This window comes from Macaca nemestrina, chromosome 10, assembly GCF_043159975.1.
Source record: "Macaca nemestrina isolate mMacNem1 chromosome 10, mMacNem.hap1, whole genome shotgun sequence".
NCBI classification, from domain to species: domain Eukaryota; kingdom Metazoa; phylum Chordata; class Mammalia; order Primates; family Cercopithecidae; genus Macaca; species Macaca nemestrina.
The window spans coordinates 112,284,649-112,312,001 of NC_092134.1; the positions used below are offsets into that span (position 1 = coordinate 112,284,649).

Here is a 27,353-nt window from a genome sequence, read left to right on the forward strand (position 1 = left end):
TGAATTGGCCATCAGGAGACTCAATCCTGGTGCTGGATCCACTGCTCACTAGGTCTAAATCTGTACAATGGGGCCAGTTCTCTCTATTCTGCCCACTTCATAAATATATCTCAAGGATTAAATGTTAGAATGAATTGAAAAACTCTTTGACACATAAATGCCATACAAATACATACTATGTATCCTCTTCTAAAGGGAGTTTATTTGGCAAATTAAATATTATTCTTAGTAGCAAGTTTTTATATATACCAAATTAATGACCAGCTAACAAAATATTAAAGTATAGTAGGAACATTCTTAACACTTAAATCATATTGCTAAGTAAACGTAACACATGCTTTTCTCACTTATGAGAAGGTCTCTCTCTCTACTTGAACCAAAACCTCTTATTTGTTTCTACATCTGGTATCTCGGAAATTTCCAAAATAGCTGTCTACTTCCTGGTGTTCACCATTTCCCCTCTGAGGCTGCTGGATCTCTTGTTCTTTGTTATGGACTTCAGAGTCGGCACTCTACCAATGTCATGCAATGCTGACACTGCACTATAGGAAATTAGATGGGGTTATCTCTCTGTGTTAAGCCCTTCACTGACTGTCCATTGCCATCAGAATAAAGTCTAAACTCCACAATGGGTCGTGAAGTCCTGGGGTGAAATGGCCCCTGCCTACCACTTTAGTCTCTCTGTTCACCACTGTACCAGTATTAGATCTTCCAGCCATGTAGACTTCTTTCACTTTCTCCCTCTGAGCTTGCCCTCTCAATCTTAGGCCTCTGTATATACATTGTATTCTATCTCTTTGCACTTAATTCACTTCTCATCTTCCTCAGGTGTCAGCTTCATTGTCACTTGGAGCATCCTCATCTGCCTCACTCCCTGTTTCTGCTGGTTACTTATCTCTGTGGGACAGGCTGGTTGGTCATCTTGCCACACAGTGACACCCTCCCAGCTCTGCTCATTCTCCTTCTTGCCATTTGTTCTCACTTAGAATTTCCGAATCCATGGTACATGGATGGCACTTTTGTTTCAACCTGCCGCAATCACTACGTGAGTTAACTTTTAAAAGGGTGCTTATTAAAAGGACTTTCAAAAATGTGCACTGCTTAACTTCATTCATTTGTATGAAAAGCCTTCATTGTAGAACTCTATGAACTGAAGAAGATATTGAAATGTTCTTTATCACTTTTAATTAATTAGAAGTTGGGACCAGGCGTGGTGGCTCATGCCTGTAATCCCAGCACTTTGGGAGGCCAAGGCAGGTGGATCATCTGAGGTCAGGGGTTTAAGACCAGCCTGGCCAACATGGTGAAACCCCGTCGCTACTAAAAATACAAAAATTAACTGGGCATGGTGGTGCATGCCTGTAATCCTAGCTACTAGGGGGGCTGAGGCAGGAGGATTGCTTGAACCTGGGAGGCAGAGGTTGCAGTGAGCTGAGATCATGCCAGTGCACTCCAGCCTGAGCGACAGAGCGAGACTTTGGCTCAAAGAAGAAAAAAAAAGTTGGTATGGCTTGAATGTGGAATTATCTCCAAAATTCACATTGAAACTTAACCCTCATTGTGGTAGTATTAAGAGTGAGGCCTTCTGGGAGGTACATAAGTCATGAGGGCGGAGCCCTCATGAATTGTCGATGCCCTTGTAAAAGAGACTTCAGAGAGAATTTGTATCTCTTGCTTTCCTGCTCTTCTCCCACGTAAGGATGCAGCAAGAAGGCCTCCACCAGACCTACCAGAGGCTGGTGCCTTGATCTTGTACTCCCCAGCCTCCAGGACTATAAGAAATAAATTTCTGTTCTTTGTAAGTTACTCAGTCTGCAGCATTTTATTGCAGCACCATGAACAGACTAAGACAGAAGTCATTGTATTGTTAACATGCAGAAATGCAATTTAACAATGATCTGTGTTGAAAACATTCTGACTAAACCAGCCCTATTTTACTTCTATGCTGTACAGAGCAGTGAATGCTTGATTTGGATTTAGATTTGGGTCTCACCTTTGCCTCTTGCCAACCATGAGATCCTGAGTAACTACCTCCTCAGCCTCATTTGCAAGACAGGGACAAGTATGAACTCACAGGGCTAGTATGAAATAAAAATGGTAAGGTCCTTAGCGCAGTGATTGGTGCCTATTAAATGGATTCAGTACCCGCCATCACTAATGAATTGAAACTTTCCTGGGACTGTTAATGAGAGACAAGGGTGATATCTGAAATTTTTGCTATTAGTTGTAGAAGGAATAAAAAATTAAGGCCTCCAACTAAATTAATCATAGAGAGAATAAAAATTAGGTCCTCTGAATAAATTGATGAAGCTTAAACTCATTGACCTTTGACACCAAAGCATCATGACCTTTTTGCAGGCCAAATAACATTTCTGGGCATCATTTTTTCCCCTTACCTATAAAACTATGTGAGTTGTTTTGATTCCTTCCACCTCTAACTTTAATTTGCAGAATGGTTAGGAGAACTGAAATTATTTTCTCCTATGCCTTCTTTGTCTTCATTTTCACCATTTAATATATGATAATTGAAGTAACTATTTTCTTGTAAGTCACTTGAATTCAGAGTTTAAAATTTCTGGAAGGAAAATTATCATAGCCTTAGAATGGGGTATTGAAGGTCAGTTTGAGTTTCTGAGTAGATAGAACTGAAATATGCATCATTGTTTTCTTAGAATAGTTAGCTCCTTTCCTTCAGAATCTTTATTTGAATATCAAAGGAGACATCAAAGGTTGTTCGGCTCCTCCATGGAATGCCTTTGCTTATTAAGGTTTAGACGAGGCACTTCATGGGTTCAAGGAAAGTACATTAAAGAGAGAACCCATAGACACTTAAGTTTTCTTTATTGTTAAGTGTCAAGAGACACTTAAAATTCTTTTGTTGTTTTTGTTAAGCTTATGCTTTTTTTTTCTGATGTGAGCTGTGTCTTTGTTATATTCTGATCAACTGAGAAATCTTTTTTCTTGAGTTTCAAAGAGAAGCAGTAATTATGAATTTCTATTGAAAAAGCTCTGATTTCAAAAATTCTTTTTTGGTCTGAATATGTGACTCTTTATTAACTTCCTTTTGGCCTTGAAAGAGCAAAGGAAGTTAAGTCAATTAAGATTGATGTTCTAGAAGGAATTTCATATATCACTGTTTATAATTTGTTGCTATAATGTGAAACACTTACAATTCATTGTATCTGAGATGTTTGCTACCTGGAACTGACATCTAGGTAAAAATTATCAGGTGTTTACGGATTCTGAGAAGAGCTGGAAAGACTAATTTCATATCTTCATTTAAGTCATCAGTATTCTGGATAAGGGAAATAGTACTATTCAAGCGGTTTTCCTCTTCCAACTTGCTGCCACATTCCAAGCTGTGAGCACTTTTATTTTGTACCCTGATCTACCACAAGAGGGTAAGGAAAACATAGAAAAAGAAAAGGGGTAGGCCGGGCGCAGTGGCTCGCGCCTGTAATCCCAACACTTTGGGAGGCCGAGGTGGGCGGATCACGAGGTCAGGAGATCGAGACTGTCCTGGCTAACATGGTGAAACCCCGTCTCTACTAAAAACACACACACACACAAAATTAGCCAGACATGGTGGCAGCCTGTAGTCCCAGCTACTCGGGAGGCTGAGGCAGGAGAATGACATGAACCTGGGAGGCGGAGCTTGCAGTGAGCCGAGATCATGCCACTGCACTCCAGCCTGGGTGACAGAGTGAGAATCTGTCTCAAAAAAAAAAAAAAGAAAAAAAAAAGAAAAAAAGAAGGAAAAGAAAAGGGGTAGATGTTTACAATTTGATTTGGCTCAGTAAGCATTTATTGATCATCTTGCTGTATGTGTTAAAAATATTCAAATGGCACTTGTTAAAGCACTGTAAGGACAACTTTATTTAAGATGAGGATGGGTCTGTTGCAATTGATACAGGGACCACTGTGATGGAATTTTGCAGTAGTGGAGAGAGTTTGGGCTTAACTCTGAATATAGCATGGACAAGTGAGAATTTATAGCCAATGAACAGGGTGTGGTGGGTTGGGGGAGCATCAGTGGATGGAAATTACTGAGTAAACATCATGAATAAAGGAGAATTCTGGCTAAATAGACCTAATAGGATTCTTCCTGAAGACAGGCCAGGGTGATGAGACATCTCCTGGGAGATGATGGAGGATAAAGAACTTGATCAGATATTGACAGTGATCAGATATTGAGTGGGGGTGGGGGGGGCGGTTCTGGCTAAACTGATTTAGTAGGATTCTTGCTAAAACTGGATTTTACAAGAAAGTACACAGATGGGCCTAGGAGAAGGTTCAGGAACCTGACTAGATTTTGGTCAAAGAATCTTTGTCATCTGATCAATTATTTATTGACATGATAATTCTGTGTTAACAAAGGTCATTGATTTATAATAAACATTTATTTAGCTCTCAAGATTATGGGTAGGTGGATGATTATGGCTGGCTAGTTGTTCTGATCTCTGCTAGTATCTCTTAATACAATTTGAGGACTGAGTAACTATGGAAGGTAAACTTGAGCTCTACTTTAACATGATGTACTGGGATGGTGGATGTGCGTAGTCAGAAAACTTGGTTATGTGGGAGCGTAGATTAGGGAATTTACTATGGCTAACCTTAATCTTTTGCCTTTATTTGGCAAGAATCAGAAGTCGTTGCAACTATAGTTTTACAGTGCCAATAACCTCGATGCCAATAACCTCAATTAATGTTAAACTGTTTTTTCATATGCAACTGCAAATTATGAAGGGCCTACTCCAAGTGAAGGGTCAGTTAATACTTGACTCTTCAGGAATCCCTTGACATTCCTTTCTTTTTTTGTTTTTGAAATTGGGTAGGTTTCTTTGTTTTTCCTTGGTCAGTTTTGGTGTCATCAGTTGATGAGAATGTCCAAGGATCACAATATTTTAGACCTGATATGGACCCTGAGACCATTTGGTCTAACATTTATTAATAAAGGAAGGAAGTGAAGCTCAGGTAGATTTATTTTACATCACGTGACAAGTTAGATGGGAACAGAGGAATAGAATCCTGGACCCTTAGTTCTCATTCTGTTGGTTTCACCAGTGGTCTGGTTTTGTTGTTGACATGGTCTCTGGTTTTGCAAGGAAAAGAATGGAGAACTTAACTGGAATTAGAAAAAATTAGTAATAGCATTTACATAGTAAATTGTATTTGAAGACAATTTTAGGTACTTTCTCTTATAGTTGAAATGAATAGCTGAGAGAATCTCATGTCATAGTTAAGTATTATTTACAGATTTAGGGTCTCCTCATTTAGAAGAAATAAATTATAATATTCTTCCTCATGGAATTGTTGTAAGTGGTGAATAAGTTACTATACTCAAATCACTTAGATTAGTGTCCGGCACATATTAGTTGTTGCTATTTTTATTATTGCTGTTAATAGTATTGAGTATTGTTATTTGGTTCTACTTCACAGATCATGTCTATTGGACTGATGGGGAAAGTTTGTTCATTTTTCATGAGGGTAGGGGAAGAGGAAAAGATGCAGAGAATTTAGCCCTTAGAGTGCTCCCTGTCTGAACTTAGGGATCTCAGCCTCTGACCTAGTGTTTACCAAAAAAGAGAGCCATGTTATTTTGGCTTACTTTCTCATTTACTATTAATCAACAACTAGAAATAGAAATATTGCAGAGGTCATCTTTATTTTTTCATCTATGCTCTCTTTACCAATTTAGGCTTTCATTACATTGGGATGCTACATTTTAACAGTAAATTATTTGGTGCCTTTAGCTTCCTGAGGAAATGGAATTTCCCCAAGAATTTCTAAACCAGGGGATACTTTACAAATACAACTCAGTGAAATAGCCATCATAGCAAGCTTTCAGTGAAAGAAAATATGGAAAATTGACCAGGTACGGTGGCTCATGCCTGTAATCCCAGCACTTCAGGAGGTCGAGGCGGGTGGATCACCTGAAGTCAGGAGTTCAAGACCAGCCTGGCCAACATGGCAAAACCCTGTCTCTACTAAAAGTACAAAGATTAGCTGGGCATGGTGGCAGGCACATGTAATCCCAGCTACTCATGAGGCTGAGGCAGGAGAAGAGCTTGAACCCGGGAAGCGGAGGTTGCAATCAGCCGAGATCATGCCACTGCACTCCAGCCTGAGTGACAAGAGCAAGACTCTGTTTCAAAAAAAAAAAAAAAAAAAAAAGAATTTACCTAACTTTATCATTGAAAAAAATATCCTAAACTTTGTGTTTTGTTGTTCTATGGAAAGGAAAACCACTGCTAATTTTACCACTACGTTAAAAGAAACAATCAACATCAGGAACTTGAGAAAAGAAGTTTCCAGAAGCAGATCACCCCAGAAAGTGCCTTTGTATTCGGATGTATTGCTTCTCCAGCCGTCTCCAGCCGTCCCCAGCACCTTTTCCATTTCCATTCAGTCATTCTCTTTGCCTTTCTGCTGCCATTGATAACGTCCTGAAAAGGAACAGCAGAAATAACCAGGGTGGTCGTAGTTGAGTTGGCCTGAAAATAATAGTCACAGTAGAGGCAGAGCTGAGAGAAGGACGCTTAGCAGGGCTTTACCTTTTAGGCAATGCAGAACCAGTTGACAATGAAGATCAAAGTCAAGGAGTTTGCCTCAGAAAAATACACATAAAATCTTGTGCACAATTTCAGGAAGCAGTGGACCCCCTAAAGCCCATTTTGGGGCAGTAGCTGTCCCCGTGGCTTGTGAGAGCTGACAGTATCCTTGGCCTTCTTCCTTGTCAAGCTCTCTGTTGGCAGCTAAGGAAGATGAAAGGGATTTAAATGCAGTGCTTGAGGATGGATCCAGTCCAGAGCTTGCTAAAAGCCAACTCTCTTTTGTGTTTTTTGGACTCCTCGTTTTCTCCATTCATTAAATACTTGAATGGCCAGATCTGAGCACATATCACTTCCACAGCTCTTTTCGGACCAGGCAGAGGAAAAGGGAGGTGAGAAGGAAGTGTGAGGCTGTCACCTCCTCACAGTGCCATTTGTTACAAAGCAGAGGAGCCACATGTGTTTGTAAGCAATTCTCTTTTTATTTTTGAGATGGAATCTCGCTCTGTCCCCCAAGCTGGAGTGCAGTGGCGCGATCTCGGCTCACTGCAACCTCCGCCTCCCTGGTTCAAGGGGTTCTTCTGCCTCAGCCTTCTGAGTAGCTGGGACTACAGGTGTCTGCCACCACACCTGGCTAATTTGAGTATTTTTAATAGAGACGGGGTTTCACCATATTGGCCAGGCTGGTCTCGAACTCCCGACCTCGTGATCTGCCCGCCTCGGCCTCCCAAAGTGCTGGGATTACAGGCGTGAGCCACCTCGCCCGGCCATTGTAAGCAATCCTCAAGGTGGATAGACATTTCTTTGTGAGATATTAACCCACTCTGGTTTTACAGAATGATTTCCCCCTTATAGAACATTCCCTTTGTGTGAAGAGACCTCATGCAGATTTTAATGCAAATTTTGTAGGGGAAAACCGCTTTGAGGAAAAATTGGATTGAAAAAAGAGGAAAAAACAATGAAAGGGGGTAGAGGAAATAAGGATGAGGTGGGAAATGCTTGCGGTTTATGTGATTTGATTAGACTTTTCTTTTCCCCCTCCACTCTGTATTTTCCGTGAAGAATTTTGCACGTAGGTGAAAATGACTTAAGACTTATTTTATGTTTTCATTTGGGGCTTGTTAATAGCTTCTCTTGATTCCCTTTCATCATCATATTTTTTTTTAAAAAAAACCAGCCAACCACATGTCTTATATGTAGATATCCAGAGCTCCCACTTTCTATGACTGAGTAAGCTGCAGCAGGGCAGGATCCACACAGGTTCCTGCCCCTCTAGAAGCTGACATTCTTGTAACCTAGTTTGGTTCCAAGAACCACAGGCAGGTGAGAAAATTATTCGCTGAATACCAGTGAGCTGTAATCCTAACACAGATACTCAGAACTTTGTTGCCTTAAAAAAATTACTTAACTGACTGGGTGCAGTGGCTCACGCCCGTAATCCCAACACTCTGGGAGGCTGAGGTGGGTGGATCAACTGAGGTCAGGAGTTCAAGACCAGCCTGGCCAACACGGTGAAACCCCGTCTGCACTAAAAATACAAAAATTAGCTGGGCGTGGTGGCAGGTGCCTGTAACCCCAACTACTCGGGAGGCTGAGGCATGAGAATCGCTTGAACCCAGGAGGTGGAGGTTGCAGTGAGCCGAGATCACACCATAGTACTCCAGCCTGGGTGACAAGAGCGAAACTCCGTCTCAATAAATAAATAAATAAATAAATAAATAAATAAATAAATAACTTAACCTCCTATAACCTTGGCATCTTCTATTTTTAGAGGTAAGAGATTGTGAGGTATTTTGTGGGTGGAAGACATTGGAGCCTCCAAATTATATTAAGTAGGTAAATAAACTCTTATTTTGTTTAAGATTATACCAGTGTAACTGTATCATTTTCAAAATGACAAGGTTATTTGGGATTCGATGGGATAGTAATATTCATAGCTAACAAAGCTAAGTCCTGTTCTAGATATTATCTCATTTATTCCTCCCAACTTTCCTGTGAGGTAGATATTATTATTGTCTCCCTTTTCTAAGTGAGTAAAATAGATGTGCAAAGAGGTTCAGAAACTTGCCCGAGGTCTCCCGGGCTCTTAGCAGCAGCAGAACTGGGAATTGAAACCCAGGTGTTCTGGCTGCAGAGGCCCTGCTCTCAGCATTGTTCTCTGCAGCCTTCTTCAGAGCTGCAGTGTCTTTGCCTTGAAAGGAGAACATTGTGTCTGGTAGACACACTTACCTAAGATTTTTTTTCTTTCCCTTTTTAGGTATCTGAGAGCAAGCAGCAATAGAAATTTCCTGCTTACCATGAGACCATTTTTAAAAAGGGCCATTTTGGTCCTAAGTTATGTAAGTATATATATATATATACTTTTGAAATATCTGATAAGGAGTGTTTTCACTCTATCTCAGCTCAAAGATGTAATTCAAATTATTTAATAGAGTCAGCAATAGACTCTGACATCATGATACTGGGATCAAACAGTTGGCATGCCATAATGTTACAAAGCATCCAAAGGTATATATGAAAGCATTCCAGGGATATGTGGATTTGATGATGTGGACAATGTGAACTACAGTATTCTATGAGTCCTTTTCAAGATGCTGAGACTGAGTTGTCTCAAGAGGAGGCAGTGCAATCCTGGCTGTATCGGTTTTCTATTGCCACATAACAAACCACCCCGAGCTTTAGTGGCTTAAATATAATAACCCTATGTTGGTCCTATCTGCTTTAGTTTGGGCAGTATTCAGCTTTTCGGGTCTTCTGATCATCATGATTTGGGGCTGAGGTTACTCAATCAAGTTTATTCAGCTATCATCTGAGCCAGGTCATCTCGGTTCTCCTCTACGTGGTATCTCATCCCCGAGGGCCTCTCCCTGTGGGTTCTTTTTCCAGAAGGGTAGTCAAGACTTCCTTGTCACATGGCAGCTGGTTTCTAAAAGAATAAACTAAAAGTTGCTGCACCTCCCAAAGATTAGGTCCAGATGTGACATAAGGTACCTTCTGCATGTTCTGTTGATCAATACAAGCCAGCCACAAGACTAACTCAGATTTAAGGGGAGGGGCGACTGACTTCATTCCCTGTTAGAGGAACAGAATGCACATGAAAAAAGGGTGGAGATTATTGGTGGCAATCTCACTGAATCTTCTTATTCTCTGAAGGTGCTTGTCATTTTGTACTTCCGTCTGTGGATAATGGGAGGATCTATGCCCCTCTTTTCAGAGCAGGATAATCCAGCTTCATTTTCGCCTTACATTCTTACAAGGTTAGTATAAGTACTTTTTTAAAAACCTGGTATTTATTAGATAATTTTGAGTAATCTTAAATTACAGGCTGACTTTGCATATTGAGGATTGTGGTCTATCCTTCATGTGGGGAGAAAAGAAACTATACATTTGAAATTGTTTTCAATAAATAAAGCTGTTTTGGCAGTATTATTGCTGTTGTTTCCTTTGGTGTATATTTGTTTATTCAACAAATATTTAACTGGATACTGTCTTAGTTTATTTTTGGTTGCTATAAAAAACTAACTGAGACTAGGTAATTTATAAAGAAAAGCGTTTATTTGGCCCACTATTCTGATGGCTGGAAAGTTAAGATTAGACATCTGGTGAGGGCTCAGGCTGCTTCCGTTCATGGCGGAAGATGATGGTGAGCTGACCGTGTGCAGCTATGACATAGAGAGAGAGGAAGCAAGAGAGAGAGCAGAGGTGCCAACTGGCTTTTTAGCAACTGGCTTTTGTGGGAACTAATAGAGCAAGAAGTTACCTCCAAGGAAAGGGATTAATCTAATATAAGGGTTCTGCCCTCCTCACCCAAGCACCTCCCACTAGGCCTCCACACTACCACACTGGAGATTACATTTCGCTATGAGATTTGGTGGGGACAGATAAACCGTATCTAAACCATAGCAGTCACTTATCAAAAATAACTATCTATTGATTGATACATATGTTGAATGTTACAGAACAATGTGCAGAGAAGTGTACAGAGGTTGACTGGATATCATAACCATTTGTAAGATAAAATAAGTGGGGTGGTTGGAAGTGACAAATAGAAATGAACAACAGTTTTTGCTAAGATACAGCTAATCACTCCATTTGTCCTTAAGAGTTCTGAGGGGTTTGGGTCAAGAAGTAATGCTGGTCAGTGGCTCTGATTCACTGAATAGGATTTTAAGCCCTTAACTGTTTTATTTGCTGTGATGTATAGCTGAGGTTTTCAGATGTAATTATATTTGACAGTTTTAATACCTTCCTTCAGAATATATTGTTGCTATAATGTTTTAAGAATTGGGATGCCTTTCTTTCGGCTGGAACCACCATCTTCTAATAATTTGCTGTGATGAGGAACACAAAGAAAAAGAGGAGAGGCATCCCATAGATGTTCTCTAGGCCTTTTAGCAAACATGGAGTTGTTCCTTTGGCCACATACATGCAGATCTATAAGAAAGGTGATATTGTTGACATCAAGGGAATGGGTTCTGTTCAAAAAGGAAGGCCCCACAAATGTTTCCATGGCAAAACTGGAAGAGTCTACAATGTTACCCAGCTGCTGTTGGCTTTGTTATAAACAAGTTCAGGGCAAGATTCTTGCCAAGAGATTTAATGTGCGTATTAAGCACTCTAAGAGCCGAGATAGCTTCCTGAAATGCATGAAAGAAAATGATCAGAAGAAGAAGGAAGGCAGAGAAGCACACTTTGTGAATGAGTGGAATGGAGCCTGCCCTGCTGGAACCTGTCCCTTATGAATTTGTGTTGTAATAGAGGTCAAAAAATAAATAAAAGACCTGGGGACTATAAACAATTAAAAATATAAAAAATTAAGATGCACTCTTCTAAAATGTTCATAGTTTTACATACCTTTAATGTTATCTAATATCATTTTAATGATAGTAACCTTCACTTTGTTTTGTATTTGCAGAGAAATTATAAATTTTAAATATTGATCTATGGGGCATTTATATTTTAGTTTATTTGTATCTCTTAGGGACAACAGATTGCTAGATTTTGTTTTTTGTTTTTTGTTCTTGTTTTTGTATTTTTGAGATGGAGTCTCACTCTGTCTCCCAGTCTGGAGTGCAGTGGCGTGATCTTGGCTCACTGCAACCTCCGCCTCCCTGGTTCAAGTGATTCTCTTGCCTCAGAGTAGCAAGTAGCTGGGACTACAGGCACACGCCACCATGCCCGGCTAATTTTTGTATTTTTAGCAGAGAGAGAGGGATTTTCGTCATGTTGGCCAGGCAGTCCTCGAACTTCTGACCTCAGTTGACCCACCTGCCCCAGCCTCCCAAAGTGCTGGGATTACAGGTGTGAACCACCACGCCCAGCCTAGATTTTGTTTTTATGTTTGCCAGTGATTTTTCCTTTATATCATCAATTAACTTCTATGTTGGAATTAATAAATTTCTACTACTTTCTTTGCCTTCTATGCTTTTTAAAATTATTTCTAGTATTTTCTTCTCTTTCTTTATTTTCTTTATTTCCCATTTTAAAAAGCTATCTCCCAATATGATTATCACATTTTTATAATAAAAACTATATCACGTTTGTTTTCATTACTTCCAACATGTATTTGTATTAAAGTAATCTTGAATATGCTCTCAGAAATAATGTGATATCCAGCTTCTGGTGTTGGCTTACTCCTTCTCAGCAGTGTAGAACCTTTATAAATTGTTGTTTATATCTTATGTTTTAAAAATTCTTGTTTAATATATCCTTTAATTAAGCTTGACTTCTCTAGCCCAGCTTTTTGTTAATGTTGCAATCTACTCACCATTTTTAGGTATCTCTCCCTGGCCTTCAAAATCTCCAGGGCTGCTTGTCCAGATATTTTTAGCTGTGCCAGCTCACTAATATATTGTCTTGTGTTCTGTAGCTCCTTAAATAACTACCTTTGTCTATAAGAGAAAAACCAATTTTGCCATATATTCTTGCATAGTGGCTACGTTTCTTTTAGCTTTGGGTTGGTTTCACTCCAAGACTTCTTGTCTCCTGAATTTGAGCATTCATACTTATCTTTGTAGTTAGACGTAGCCTGTTCCCTGAGCTTACCAGTCTCCAAACACTAAGAGGTACAGTTAAAAAGAGACAGACGGAGGAGAACGAGAGCATACTGCTGTCAACTCACCAAGCAATTATTTTATTCCTATCTCATGTCGTAAGTAAACAAGTGCTTGTCCCAAGGTCCTTGGTGTTAGGAAAAGGTAGCCATTGATATCTGACTCACAGCTCTCCTAGCTGTAACATCTTAGGGGTCAGGGGCATTAGATGGTGGGGTTTTTTATCCCTGCTGGTAGGAAAAAAAAAAAACAATTCTTTGGTGGAACCTGTGGCAAAATTAGTACCTTGAGCCATTTGCTAGATTCTGCCTTTCACTTCCAAGGCATATATATACTTTTCAAAGGGATCTGCTACATATTTTGTCCAGGACTTTCTGTCTGTGAATCAGTCCATGCAAGCGACTGTAACTCAGGCAGTTCAATTAATAAAAAGTGATGGAATAGAATATCCTAATACCCATATCTTTATATTCTTCCTTTCCTTTCTTTTGAAAAATATCTTTCTGTTCTTGTGTTTCAAATACAAAATATCAGCCTGGCCAACATGGTGAAAACCCGTCTCTATTAAAAATACAAAAATTAACCAGGCATGGTGGCAGGCGCCTATAATCCCAGCTACTTGGGAGGCTGAAGCAGGAGAATTGCTTGAACGGGGAGGCAGAGGTTGCAGTGAGCTGAGATTGCACCACTCCAGCCTGGGCGACAGAGCGAGACTCTGTCTTTAAAAATAAATAAATAAATAAAATTGTGTGTGTGTGTGTGTGTGTGTGTATGTGTGTGTTTGTGTGTATATATATATATGTATATAACCGGGGATATTTCACTGACATTTGTTATGAATGGCTTTACTCATTCATCTGAGATGGCCACATTAGAATTGACTCTTTTGAGCACCTAGAAAATGGTCTCTAATTCTTTTCCCAAGTAAAGTTCCTACTCAACTTGCATAGTTCTTTGTCCTGTCGTAGGCTGGTGATTCTTAAAGTGGACTATCTTGGTCTGTTTCCTAGTTGCATTGGCTTTTCTTTCCTTCTTAGCAGCTGTGCAGTTTAGCTGTGATTTGGCTGGGTGTCTGCAGTCTGTTTTGAGTAACCAGGTGCTTGTCATGTGGTTTTGACAGTCTGGCTCCTTGATGTTTCATCTCTTTTACTGAATTTAGGAACTTTGCACATCTTTCAGTAGCATTTGTGCTTCTGTCTTGCAAGTATTGTTTCTTATTTTAAAGTAGGTATAATAAGTTATTATCAGGTGAGAGTTTTCAGTTTAGCTTTTCTTTTTCCATTTAGTAGCTGTTAGGGTTATTAATGACATGTAATTTTTAAAAATCCTATAACTTTTAAGAGTAGCTTGGTCAAGCCTTCTTTGTTTCAAATGATTTTACTTGTGAGATTCACTCTTTTACATTATCTATTTCTGTGTGTTTAACTCGGAGGGAATACGCTGTCATTTTCTGTTTACACTGAGCTTCAAAATCATTGTGGTATGCTTATGAAATACCTTTGTTAAGCAAAATTTCTAAGACATGGGAACAAAACAAACAAAGATTATGTGACATTCACAGTAATGTAGAACATAAGGTGACAAACTGAGAAGAATGCGACATTGGTAGGCTTATTATTTGCTGCTTACTGTATTTTACAACTTTGTCGTCTTAGAATTTAATGTACAGAAACCTGATAGGTGTGATTATTTCTTTCCTCTCTAGTGGAAAAAATAAAACTTAAAATATTAGTTTTATTGCTTTGCATCACATTGGAAAGAAAATTGTTACTGATTTGCCAGTCTCATTCCCCTACATTGTTTCATGAAGACTGCAAAAATCCCAATTTTTTAAATTCAACTTGTATATGTGTATATATTTATTTTATAATAGACCACCAACCACTGGTCTACTTTCTGTCTCTGTAGATTTACCTATTCTGAACGTGTATGTAGGAATGGAATCGTATGGACGGGCAAGGTGGCTGACGCCTGTAATCCCAGCACTTTGGGAGGCTGAGGAGGGCAGATCATGAGGTCAGGAGATGGAGATAGAGACCATCCTGGCCAACATGGAGAAAACCTGTCTCTACTAAAAATACAAAAATTAGCCGGGTGTGGTGGCTCATGCCTGTAATCCCAGCTACTCAGGAAGCTGAGGCAGGAGAATTGCTTGACCCTGGCAGGCGGAAGTTGTAGTGAGCCGAGATCGTGCCACTGCACTCTAGCCTGGTGACAGAGCAACACTCCATCAAAATAAAATAAAATAAAATAAATAGAATCATATAATAGGTGGAAGTTTGTGACTGGCTTCTTTCATTTACAGGTTATCAAGATTCATCCATGTTGTAGTATATGTCAATACTTGACTCCTTTTTATTCCCCAGTAGCATTCCATTATATGGCTATATCATACATCTCATTTTTTTTCATAAAAATGGGCATTTGGGTTGTTTCGTCTTTTTGGCTATTACAAATAATGGTGCTATGAACATTCATATACAAGTTTTTGTGTAGATGTATGTTTTCATTTCTCTTGAGTGTGTACCTAGGAGTGGAATTGCTGGATTATAAATGTTAACTTTATGTTTCACTTTTCGAGGAACTGACAGAATATTTACCAAAGCAACTGCACTATTTTACATTCCTACCAGCAGTACGTGAGGATTCCAGAATCTCTATATTTTCACCAACATTTGTCTTTTTGACAGTGTGTTTTATTATAGCCATACAAATGGGTAGGGAATGGTATGTCACTGTGGTTTTGATTTATTTATATTTAGCTGGTGGCTAATGATGTTGAGCATCTCCTCATGTACATACTGATTCTTTTGCTGTCTTCTTTGGAGAAAAGTTGGAGATCCTTTATTCACTTTTTACTTGGGTTGTTTGTCTTTTTATTTCCAAGTTGTAACATTTTTCTTAGTATATTCAAGATACAAGTCCCTTATCTGATCTATAATTCATAAACACATTCTCTTTCTTTCTGTATATTGTCATTTCACTTACTTGATGATGTCCTTTGAAGCATGAAAGTTTTTTATTTTGATGAAGTCCATTTTATTTTTGTTGTTTCTAAGATATATATCTTCTATATCTAAGAAGGCTTTGCCTAACGCGAATTCTTTTCTGAACTCTCTTGGTCAAGTATCTTTTTCCCACGTTTATGAGTTACGCAAACCTTTAGTTTGTGCTGTATATTTGTATGAAGATTATGTTTTTAATATTTAAAAAATTTTACTTTGATACAGTTGATTTGGAATTTGGAAGCAATTTGGAAGCCATTTAGAATTTGACTTTTTATTCTTGACCATTGGGTATATCAAGACGTAAGGTAGATTCCTTACAGAGTTGGATCATCATTATTCCAATGATGGAATATTCAGGATACACTGGTGACAAGGCCCTTAATCTTTTACCTTTCCTTTTTAACCCAGACATTCAGATGTATTAGCTGTCAGTCAGTTCTTTGTGACTGACCAGTAACTTTTCCAACCTGTAATTAATTGAGATTGTGTGAATCATTTAGTGGCATGAAGTTGAATTGTAAATGTTTCTACTTTCCACTTGAGAAGAACCATATAATTAGAAACTAAAGAACAAAGGAGACATTGTATCTTTATCACACAACTTTCTTTTGATAAGCAAGTTCCCCAAGGCCCAATTGTCCATTTAGTTGTCCATAACACACAACCTGTCAGTCATGATTGGTGATGACTACTTCCTTTCTTTCTTTCCTCTCATCCAAGCAGTCCCCTCGTCCTGTGACTGCTCTTCCTAATCGCTGAAATTCATGCAGTTATCTCCATCCCCACTGCCACCATCTTCCTGAAGGCCCTCATGGTCTCTGGCCTGTGTTCCTGAAATAGCTTCTTAATTTGTCTCTGTCCTCACAGTTTACTCTCCTCAGGTCCTCCATGTCATTTTCAAATGATATTTCTAGCTGGATTAATATTTAGAAGGTCAGTGGTTTCCTACACCCATTAGGATCCATGAAGAGTAAGGGATCTGGCCATTGCCACTTTTTTTTTTTTTTTTTTTTTTTTTTTTGAAACAGAGTTTCACTCTGTCACCCAGGCTGGAGTGCAGTGGCAAGATCTTGGCTCACTGCAACCTCTGCCTTCTGGGTTCAAGCAATTCTCCTGTCTCAGCCTCCCGAGTAGCTGGGATTACACGTGTATACCACCATGCCCAGCTAATTTTTGTATTTTTAGTAGAAATGGGGTTTCACCGTGTTGGCCAGGCTGGTCTTGAACTCCTGACTTCAGGTGATCTGCCCTCCTCGGCCTCCCAAAATGCTGGGATTACAGGCGTGAACCACTGCACCCAGTGAAGATATATTTTTGTTCTATCTCATTACACTTTATTGTTATAGGCTATTCCCCAAATTTTCCGTCCCATTTAAATGTGAATTTCTCAGGGGCAGGAACCATATCTTATCTTTCTTTGTGTCTTTGGCAGGTTTTACAGTGCTGAGCACAGGACAGAGCCATGATAATTGTTTACTGTTTGATGGATGAATGCATGATTGACTCTGCTGTCATAGGCCTGCTGCTTCTAGGAACATCAAACTACCTTTACCTTTTTGTTTCTGAAGGCCACTTTGCCCTACTACCTCTGGATATATCCTTGTTTTGCTTTTTGTCATTAAGACATTTTCAGCTGCATGTGCTTTTATGCACCCTGGTATGGAGATGGTAACTCTACTCTGTCATGAGAATGACCCACACAGTGCAGTGATAGGCTTAAAATGCATGCAATTATGGAACCCCAATATCATCTTGGGCCTTCTTCTTTGAGATTTAAAGAAAACTGGCTTAAATCCTTTCCCACTTGCTTGAATGTTCATTGCCCTCCTCCGGTTTTATGTGCTTCCCTAGAACCTTATATTCTCATGGGACATCTCCCATTCCATTTTCCCTTTCCTGCTACAACTACCTGATGGCCCTTACAATTATCTTATGATCTTACGAGGCTTTGGCTCAGAGTCTGATACAAAATAAATCCTTAGAACATTGTTGAATAAATGACTGGGGACCTTGGTTATAGTTAGCGTCCTTAGAAAAGATTAAGCCTTGTGGAGCCACCCTTCTGAGAAGGTTGTAACACACCTGGTATTCCACTCTGGGCACCAGAAAGTTTCCCTTTCCTGCTAAACTCTACATCTGGTGCCTGTTACACAGACCATGGCCACTCTCATTTCCTTTTCTTGTGCCAGCCAATTTACAGGAAGGCATAGACCTTTCACATTCATATCTCCTACAGTACCACTCATATAAGGCATTTGTGTTCAAGGGACTTTAGAGAAATCTGGAGACAAAGAGCAGAGTTACATCACAGAACCATGCCACAGGTAACTTACATTAATCATCTTGCACAAAATCCTCCAGCATCTCTTCCACTGGGGAATTCTTGATGGCTCATTTTTTATTTTTTATTTTTTGGCAAGTTTTTTTGCTTTAGTTATTTCCTTAGCCTTACCTCTCTCCTTTTTTGTTCTTCATTTTCTGTTCCTCCTTTGTCCAAATTCCTAATAATTTCTTACATAGCCCTAGACAGTACAGGCCACCCGAGACTATCTCCAAAATCTCACACACCTATGCCTCACCTAGGTGAGACGAGGCTATGCTAAGGTAATAGCAAGCTCTGAAATTAAAATGACTGAACATGAAAAGGTTTAATTTTTTGTTTACAGGAGGAAGGCTGAGGGCCCAGTAACTTTCTAGGGATGTTGCCTTCCAGCCGGTTGACTCTGGGTTCTGAGCTGCTTGCATTTTATAGTCCTGCCATTTGGAATGGCTAAGTCAGTGTAGCAGAGGGAGAGAAAGTTAGTGGGGCCCTAACTTCTTATATCGAAACTTACAAGTACATATTACAAAAGCGGAGAGAATAGTGTAATGAGCTCCATGTTTGTCCCTATCACCCAGCTTCAGCATTTATCAACTATGCTTAATCTTATTCCATCAATAGCCCCACCCACTAACAGTCCCTCTTGTTTTCCCTGACCCGCCACAAACTGTCTGGAAACTAGTCCCAACTATAGTGCCAGTTCAGTCGTCATCACTTCAGCATACAATATCTCTAAAAGATATGGCTATCTTTTAAAATATACAACCACAGTATTCTCATGGTAGCTAAAAAAATATTTCCAACCATTCTTTAGTATCATTGAGTATTCATTCCATCACACAGTTTACAAGTGTTTCAGCCTCAAGAGACCCACGGTACCTCTGCTCAGACCTGCAGGCCAGAAGTAGTCACGTACCCCCTCCAAATACAAAGGGGCTGGAAAGTGTAGCCCCCTTTGTGCCTCAGAAGAAAATCAAACAGACTGGATGAATACGTAGTTTTGTGTCTGATACAGCCTACAGTGGTGTTTTCCTTTGAAACTACAACAAGAAATGTTGAAGATCATTTTCTCTCTGAAGGAAATTCCAGGTCTAGCTTTTTAGATAACATCTTTTTCTCCCCCTCTATTCACATATCAACAAGGGTCTTCAAGCCTATTTTATGAACCACCAGAACTGAATGCCTCAGAATCCTGGGCCCTCGCGGATCTCCATTCTTTCCGTTTACCTACAACATCTATTAGCAGGTCTACGTCCCACCTGTTCGTAAAGGCTCAGATCAGTGCTGCTTCTTCAGAAAGGTTTCTCTGCTAGAAAACTTATACTGACTGCTTTCCCCTTCTAGTCTGCACACTTATTTGTACCATCATGTGAATTCCTGAATACGATCATGTTTTCTTAACATTTCACCATGATCTGGTCACTGAAATAATGAATGCTTTGACTTTGCCACTGAGAGAGGAAACCTGTTGATTTTGCAATGTGAGAACTGCTCAAGAGGGCAGGTCTAGGGTGGATGGCTGGGATGACCTGAGGCCCAGGTGTTTCACCTCAGGAAGAGAGGTGACAGTTCACAGAAGTCAAAATCAGAAAGTTAGGTAGGAGCCGGGTGTGGTGGCTCACACCTGTAATCCAGGCACTTTGGGAGGCAGAAGTGGGTGGATCACTTGAGGTCAGGAGTTTGAGACCAGCCTGGCCAACATGGTGAAACCCCGTCTCTAGTAAAAATACAAAAATTAGCCAGGCATCATGGTGCACATCTGTAATCCCAGCTACTCGGGAGGCTGAGGCGAGAGAGTGGCTTGAACCTTGGGAGGCAGAGGTTGCAGTGAGCTGATATCGTGCCACTGCACTTCAGCCTGGGCAACAGACTGAGACTCCTCAAGAAAAAAATAAAAGAAAGAAAAAAGAAAGTTAAGTAGGAAGATGCTCTAAATGCAGATTGAGGTACTGAATAGTTTTGCTTATAGCCCAATGGATGACAACTACCTGATGGCCCTTACAATTATCTTATGATCTTATGAGGCTTTGGCTCAGAGCCTGATACAAAATAAATCCTTAGAACATTGTTGAATAAATGACTGGTGACCTTGGTTATAGTTAGCATCCTTAGAAAAGATTAAGCCTGTGTAGCCACCCTTCTGAGAAGGTTGTAACACACCTGGTATTCCACTCTGGGCACCAGAAAGTTGACTGTAATTATTATTGCACACTGTCCCACCTCATTCCCCATGCTTTGCCCAATTTTCTGTCTTCAAAACCATCTGCAAGGGTCTGTCTACTTGTAACTTTATAAAAACAGTGAAATGCTTCCTCGAAAATGACGGAATTTATATTGTGAAATATCTGGTTAACTTGCACAATTACATATATGACAAAATAAAAATACAATACAGTGTGGTTCTGATATTTATTTCCATTTGTTCTCTAGAAAGGTGGTGAGGGCATAAGCCAGGGGTGACTATGGGAACTCTCTTTTCCTGGACCCACCTGTCCCCAGTCCTGTTTTGTCAGCTTGGTTCTCTTACTTACCTCCTCTGTCCTTTGGTTTCTCATAGCTTGAAATCTGAATGACTGTATTTATGTTAATCACAAAGAATGCTCTATTATCTTATTTGTAGTTGTTCTAAATTTAGATTTTATTAAATTGCTCTTTTTTTAACAACTAAGAAAATTTTGTCCTCATAGATCTAAATCCCTCTATCTGTCCTATCCCACATGGAATTTCTATAGGAACAAGAGTCAGAAGTTTTCACAAGAGGTAAAAGAGGGTGAGTAGGCATAGAATTCACACAGTAAAACTGATGGATGAAAATGACAAATCAGGATGGTAGTTGGGAATTTTGACAGTGAAGCGGGGCTACAGCCCAGGGGAGAGAGTTGGGTTTGGAGTAGGAATCTAGAACCAAAAAGATAAAACCAAGGACAAGTGAATGTGGGCAGAGGTGGAGGATGGATGGGCCTGAAGACAGGTGATTGTCTAGATCCGTGCAGTCCGCCAGAGGAGCTGCGGGCCCCATATGACTACCTAGCACTTCAAATGCTAGTTTCAATGGACATGTGCTGGAAGTGTAAAGGCACACCACACTTCACAGACTTAGTAAGAAAAAAATGTAAAATATCCCATTAATAATTTTTACATTGATTATCTATTGAAATGATAATATTTTGGGTATATTCATTGAAACAAGATATATTTATGAAACTAATTCTTTATGTTTCATTTTATTCTTTTTAATATAGCTGATAGAAAATTGAAAATTATATATACTTTCATTCTCTGTGGGATGGCACTGGCCTAGAACCAGCACTGTGCTCCTGGCTTGACCCCACGCCAGATGAGCTAGAAGGATGAGTGACTGGCGAGGCATGAGTGGCATATGCTGTAGATGCAGCACTGTCTGCAGCCTCTGTCTGCCTCTGGTTTGAATGGCCTCTTCTAATCTGCCATGTTGTGTTTTGCTCAGCTGATTCTGAGTGGTGGGAAGATTTTATTGCACTCCGCCTTAGAATTGTGCCAATTTAGAATTTGATTCTCATCTGAAAAAAAAAAAAGGAAAATATTCTTCAAGACCCAAGACCATAGGTGCTTATGATACTTCTTGTAAATTATCACTCAAAGTTGTGCTGTGAATAGAGCCATGAGGGGCCTTAAGAATTTATCTCAGCTAGGTAGTCAAACCTGAATGTGCCTCAAAAACACTAGGGAATCACGTTAAAGTATAAGTTCTGAAGTCCAGATGCCCAGAGGTTCTGCTTCCATGTTTTTTGTAGACTTGCATTTGAAAAGTGATAGAATAGATTTTATGTATAACCTGTCCTGTCCGAAAAGTGTCATTTGCTTCCAGATTTGCTCTTCTGTTTCTATAAGTATCTTCAGAAATGTGATCCTTTGACCTCCACTCTTGTACATCTGGGATTAAGGATAAAAACAAAAGCCAGAGTTAAGTATGGCTTCTGCATAGGGCTGGAGCCTGCAGGAGAAATATCATTTCCACTACCACAGCCATGCTTTGCTGCCTAGTAATTGGTTTTGTCTTACCAGTTTGAAGGAGATAACATAAAGCAGTCTATACTTGATGGAAGAAGTATTGCCTTTATCACATTGAAAATGGTTGTCTTTCAAATCCAGAAAGGAGATAACACAGGATTTTCAGTGAAAGGATATACAGGCTCTCTCTCAGCATCATATTTTTTCATGAGATTTGGTCCTGGATAAACAACTAGAATAGATTTGCTTAAGTGGTAGGTCTGTTTTTGCTGTTAAGAAATATAGGCAAAGGTTTCTATTTGTAGGAAAAGATGAAGATAGGAAATAACAAGATGAAACTAGCACGCAATATCTTCCACGCTCTAAAGAAGCTTCTTTCTCATCTTTCCATTTTGGTTGATGGTTTCAAAGAGACACAAAACCTTAGATCTTGATTGTTACAGCCTAGGACTCTGTGTCTTCCTTGTAGTTGCATCCCTTATAGCCCCAAACATGGGGCTATCTCATAATAACCTCAGAACATTGAATTAAAATGTTTCTTTTGTAAAATAATATATGGTGTGTTTAAAGAGAGCTATGTAAAATGAACTGCTCTGTTCTTGACTGAGCATCTAACAAAACCTTTGAAACATGTCTACAAGGGCTCTTAAAACATGTTTTTTGGGGCTGGGCGTGGTGGCTCATGCCTGTAATCCTAGCACTTTGGGAGGCTGAAGCGGGTGGATTGCCTGAGGTCAGAAGTTTGAGACCAGCGTAACAAACATGGTGAAACCCCGCCTCTACTAAAAATACAAAAATTAGCCTGGCGTGGTGGCGTGCGCCTGTAGTCCCAGCTACTCGGGAGGCTGGGGCAGAATTGCTTGAACCCGGGAGGCAGAAGTTGCAGTGAGCCGAGATTGCGCCACTGCACTCCAGCCTGGGTGACAGAGCGACACTCTGTCTCAAAAAGAAACATGTGTTTTCGAAATGAAGCTGAAGCTGTTCTGTATTTTAGAGCTATGATGACCAGACCTGAGTGAATATGAGAATCAATCAAGGAAACATGTTTAATATAAAGATTCTCTGATTCATCTCACAGAAATTCTGATTGGGTAGGTCACAAGATTGGATGACAGAATCTTTGTATCAAACAGCGGCCTACATGACCTGGGGGAGTCACCTGTCTTGAGAACCCTGGGCAAAAACTGTGTCCTCTGTAGCTGAAGAGTTCTCTGTCTGTGATACTGCCCCCATTATGTCTTTGTATTATAATATGTTCATAGAAAAATAGCTTCTTGAGGATGAAAGAAGTTATCAAGGTCAATGAGCATAGTTTTCCAAACCAGAATGAAACTATGTGGTCATAATTTGTTTAATTTGTCACAAGAAAAGGGAGAGAAGAGGGAGTCACGTGAGGGAGCTTGTGGCAGTAGAAATTTTACCTGGGGACTAGGGATGGGGTGCTGAAAAATGCAGGTCGGGATCACTTACTGACATATTATTTGTTGAAGAAAACTGTCTCATCCTTTAAATCTACATATTGTATTTCCATTACAATCTTAAATCCCAGAGAAGCTGATGAAAGTTAAAGAAACACTTCTTTTATTTTCTGCTAACATTGAAACATAAAGGCCAATATTGCTTTTCACACTGAAAAAAATGCCAAGCCTGAGCTTTTATTTAAGGATTCTATTTCTTGATCCTCTAACAAACATTTTCAGAAGTGCAATCAGTTTGATGTGTCATTAGAGAAGATTATATATGGATTTTTAGTTTACGTCAGCCCTGCTAGGACTACGTGAAAGCTCCAGTTCTTCTGGGCTTCACTGATGAAGGAGTGAGTCAGGGTCTCAGGCGGGTGCCTCTCCATGAGACACCAGTATTTCACCCACCGTATTTCCTTTCACCTCTCCACATTAATAAAGAAATGCTAATGGGAGACCATTTGATGCCATGGACAATTGTATTTGGAGCCAGAAAACAATCTCATGTGTGTGCAAACTCTGCTATATGCTTGCAGTGGGAATTGCATAAATTACAGCCTCTTTAAGGCAATTTTCTTTGCTGCAAGAATGAGTGTAATGCCCACTTCATAGAGATTTTGCTGTCAAATAATCCTTATACACAAATGCTTTGTAAACTAGGAAATGTCGTACATGCTAGTGGTATTTTTAATATTGTATGCGTTTCATTAATAGACCAACAGGATTCTTGTATAGACACCTGGAAACCTGAGCCTGATGCATTGTCAGCAGTCAGTTCATGCCTTCTCAATGAATGTTGAACCTGTGCTTAATAAGAGAAAGTATATGGGTTTGAAATAAACATGTTAAATCCTTTATAGAGAGAAAGATACCTTAGGCAAAAAAATGAACCCAGTATTTATTTTGCAGAAACTGTATTTGCTTTTTTGCAGATATGTGGGTAAGAAGTTGCTAACATTCTCAGACATTGAAATCCGTTTTCTCTACTCTGATGAAGCTCTCTATTAATAAGATTACTGTATTAATGGCACATGTAAAAGGTCAGCAAGACTTAATGACATTTCAGATTCACTTTATAGTTTATCCATGGTAACAAAAATTCTCATTTTAACTACATTCATTGTAGTTTAATGCAAAATAAGAAAAAATAAGCCTGGCATAGCTTTAGGAGGATATTTCAGTGTGAAGAGAGTGCCTGTAACATTGGGTGCTGAAAAGGGCTACAAAAAAGCAGCATCTTCCATCTGTGCCTCTCAACTACATGCCTGGACAACTGCAAGCCTAGCAGATATCTTTTATTGGGTTGTAGAAAAGTATATGTTTGCCCCAGGCTGAAATAAAAGTATAAACTCAAGTATTTCCAGATTCTAAGGCATTATTTTATTATCAGGCTGATTTCTTAAAACCTATAGAATCCATTTATTTTAAGACCTGGGTGCTAGGGAAATAATTATAGACAGACATAGTCACTGCTCCTGAGGAGCTTCTGTTTTAGTGGGGAGGACGGGCACATTCATGGATAGTTACAGGGCAGTGTGCCAAGCCCCAGTGTGATGGGACACCCGCCTGTCCTGGGGAGGGATGATATGGAAGGCTTGTCACAGTGAATGGTGTCTGCTCTGGGACCTGAAGCATCCAGAGGCGTTGGGAGTTCAAGGACCTGTAAGAGTTGATTCCAGAAGATGAGGTGAGCTAGTCAGGTGCTGCTGTCAGAAATGTGAAACTTGAGGGTGAGGCAACTGGTGTGAAGATGACAGAAAAGGAGATGCTGGGAACGGAACTGCTAACTATGCTCAGCCTCCATTATGAACAAGCACAAGAAGCCCCTGAGCAGAGAGTGGAGGTGGAGCAAATGCTAAGAGAAGCAGAGCAGCCAGGAGAAAGGCGTGTAGCCCTCATGGAAGGGTGCTGCCTTTCTTTCTTGCAGTTGCTTAGTTTTGGTTCCCTAAGAATCTTAGTTCTACTCTGAGTTTTCTGTCTTTGAATTCTTCTGGGAATTTTTTTTTAAAATTTCCATAAGTTATTGGGGTACAGGTGGTATTTGGTTACATGAGTAAGTTCTTCAGTGGTGATTTGTGAGATTTTGGTGCACCCATTATCTGAGCAGTATACACTGCACCATATTTGTAGTCTTCTATCCCTCGCCCCCCTCACACTCTTCCCCCAAGTCCCCAAAGTCTGTTGTGTCATTTTTATGCCTTTGCATCCTCACAGCTTAGCTCCCACATATCAGTGAGAACATATGATGTTTGGTTTTCCACTCCTGAGTTGCTTCATTTAGTCTCCAGTCTCATCCAGGTCACTGCAAATGCTGTTAATTCATTCCTTTTTATGGCTGTATAGTATTCCATCATATGTATATACATTTTTTTTCTTTTTTTTTTTTTTTTTTTCCTTATCCACTTGTTGATTGATGGACATTTGGTTGGGTTGGTGCCACGATTTTGCTGTTGTGAATTGTGCTGCTATAAACATGCGTGTGCAAGTATCTTTTTTGAACAATGACTTATTTTCTTCTGGGTAGATACCCAGTAGTGGGACTGCTGGGTCAAATGGCAGTTCTACTTTTAGTTCTTTAAGGAATCTCCACACTGTTTTCCATAGCGGCTGTACTAGTTTACATTCTCACCAGCAGTGTAGAAGTTTTCCCTGTTCACTGCATCCACACCAACATCTACTGTTTTTTGATTTTTTGATTATGGCCATTCTTGCGGGAATGAGGTGGTGTTGCATTATGGTTTTGATTTGCATTTCCCTGATCTTTAGTGAAGTTGAGCATTTTTTCACGTGTTTGTTGGCCATTTGTATATCTTTTGAGAATTGTCTATTGATGTCCTTAACCCACTTTTTGATGGGATTTTTTTTTTTCTTACTGATTTGTTTGAGGATTGGTTTCAAGATTTAAAGCTCCTTTTAGCAGTTCTTGTAGTGATGGCTTGGTAATTGCGAATTCTCTCAGCATTTGTTTGTCTGAAAAAGACTATTTTTCCTTCATATAAGATGCTTAGTTTTGCTGGATACAATATTCTTCGCTGATAATTGTTTTGTTTGAGGAGGCTGAAGATAGGGCCCCAATCCCTTCTAGCTCACAGGGTTTCTGCTAAGAAATCTGCCAGTAATCTGATAGGTTTTTCCTTAAAGGTTACCTGGTGCTTCTGTCTCACAGCTCCTAAGATTCTTTCGCCTTGACTTTGGATACCTGATGACAATGTGCCTAGGCAAAGATCTTTTTGTGATGAATTTCCCAGTGTTCTTTGTGCTTCTTGTGTTTGGATGTCTAGATCTCTAGCAAGGACATGGAAGTTTTCCTCAATTGCTCCCCCCAATACGTTTTCTAAGTTTTTGGAATCCTCTTCTTCCTCAGGAACACTGATTATTCTTAGGTTTGGTCATTTAACATAATCCCAGACTTCTTGGAGGCTTTGTTTATATTTTCTTATACTTTTTTCTTTGTCTTTGTTGGATTGGGTTAATTCAAAGACCTTATCTTCAAGCTCTGAATTTCTTCTTCTACTTGTTCAATTCTATTGCTGAGACCTTCCAGAGCATTTCACATTTCTAAATGTGTGTCCAAAGTTTCCTGAAGTTTTGATTGTTTTTTCTTTAAGCTATCCGTTTCCTTGAATATTTCTCCCTTCACTTCTTATATCATATTTTGGATTTCCTTGCACTGGGCTTCACCTTTTTCTAGTCCTTCCCTGATTAGCTTAATAACTAACCTCCTGAATTCTTTTCCAGGAAAATCAGGGATTTCTTCTTGGTTTGGATCCATTGCTGGTGAACTAGTGTGATTTTTTTTGAGGGGGTGTTGAAGAGCCTTGTTTTGTCATATTATCAGGGTTGGTTTTCTGGTTCCTTTCTCATTTGAGTAGGCTCCATCAGAGGGAAAATCTAGGACTGAAGGCTGTGGTTCAGATTCTTTTGTCCCACGGTGTGTTCCCTTGGTGTAGTACTCTCCCCGTTTTCCT

At 39.7% G+C, this 27,353-nt stretch overlaps 1 protein-coding gene across 7 annotated transcripts in view; it reads left to right on the forward strand.

Annotated features, from left to right (window-relative positions):
- Positions 1-27,353, forward strand: part of LOC105484141 (transmembrane O-mannosyltransferase targeting cadherins 1) — a 286,363-nt gene that overhangs the window by 117,182 nt on the left and 141,828 nt on the right. For 4 of the 7 annotated variants that reach the window (XM_011745480.3, XM_011745485.3, XM_011745500.3 and 1 more), the window contains 2 exons: positions 8,809-8,890; positions 9,705-9,808. The exons of the other annotated variants lie outside the window; for them this stretch is intronic. In XM_011745480.3, the coding sequence (XP_011743782.2) occupies positions 8,809-8,890; positions 9,705-9,808 (186 nt within the window). The remainder of the gene's footprint in view (positions 1-8,808; positions 8,891-9,704; positions 9,809-27,353) is intronic. 7 annotated transcript variants of the gene reach the window in all.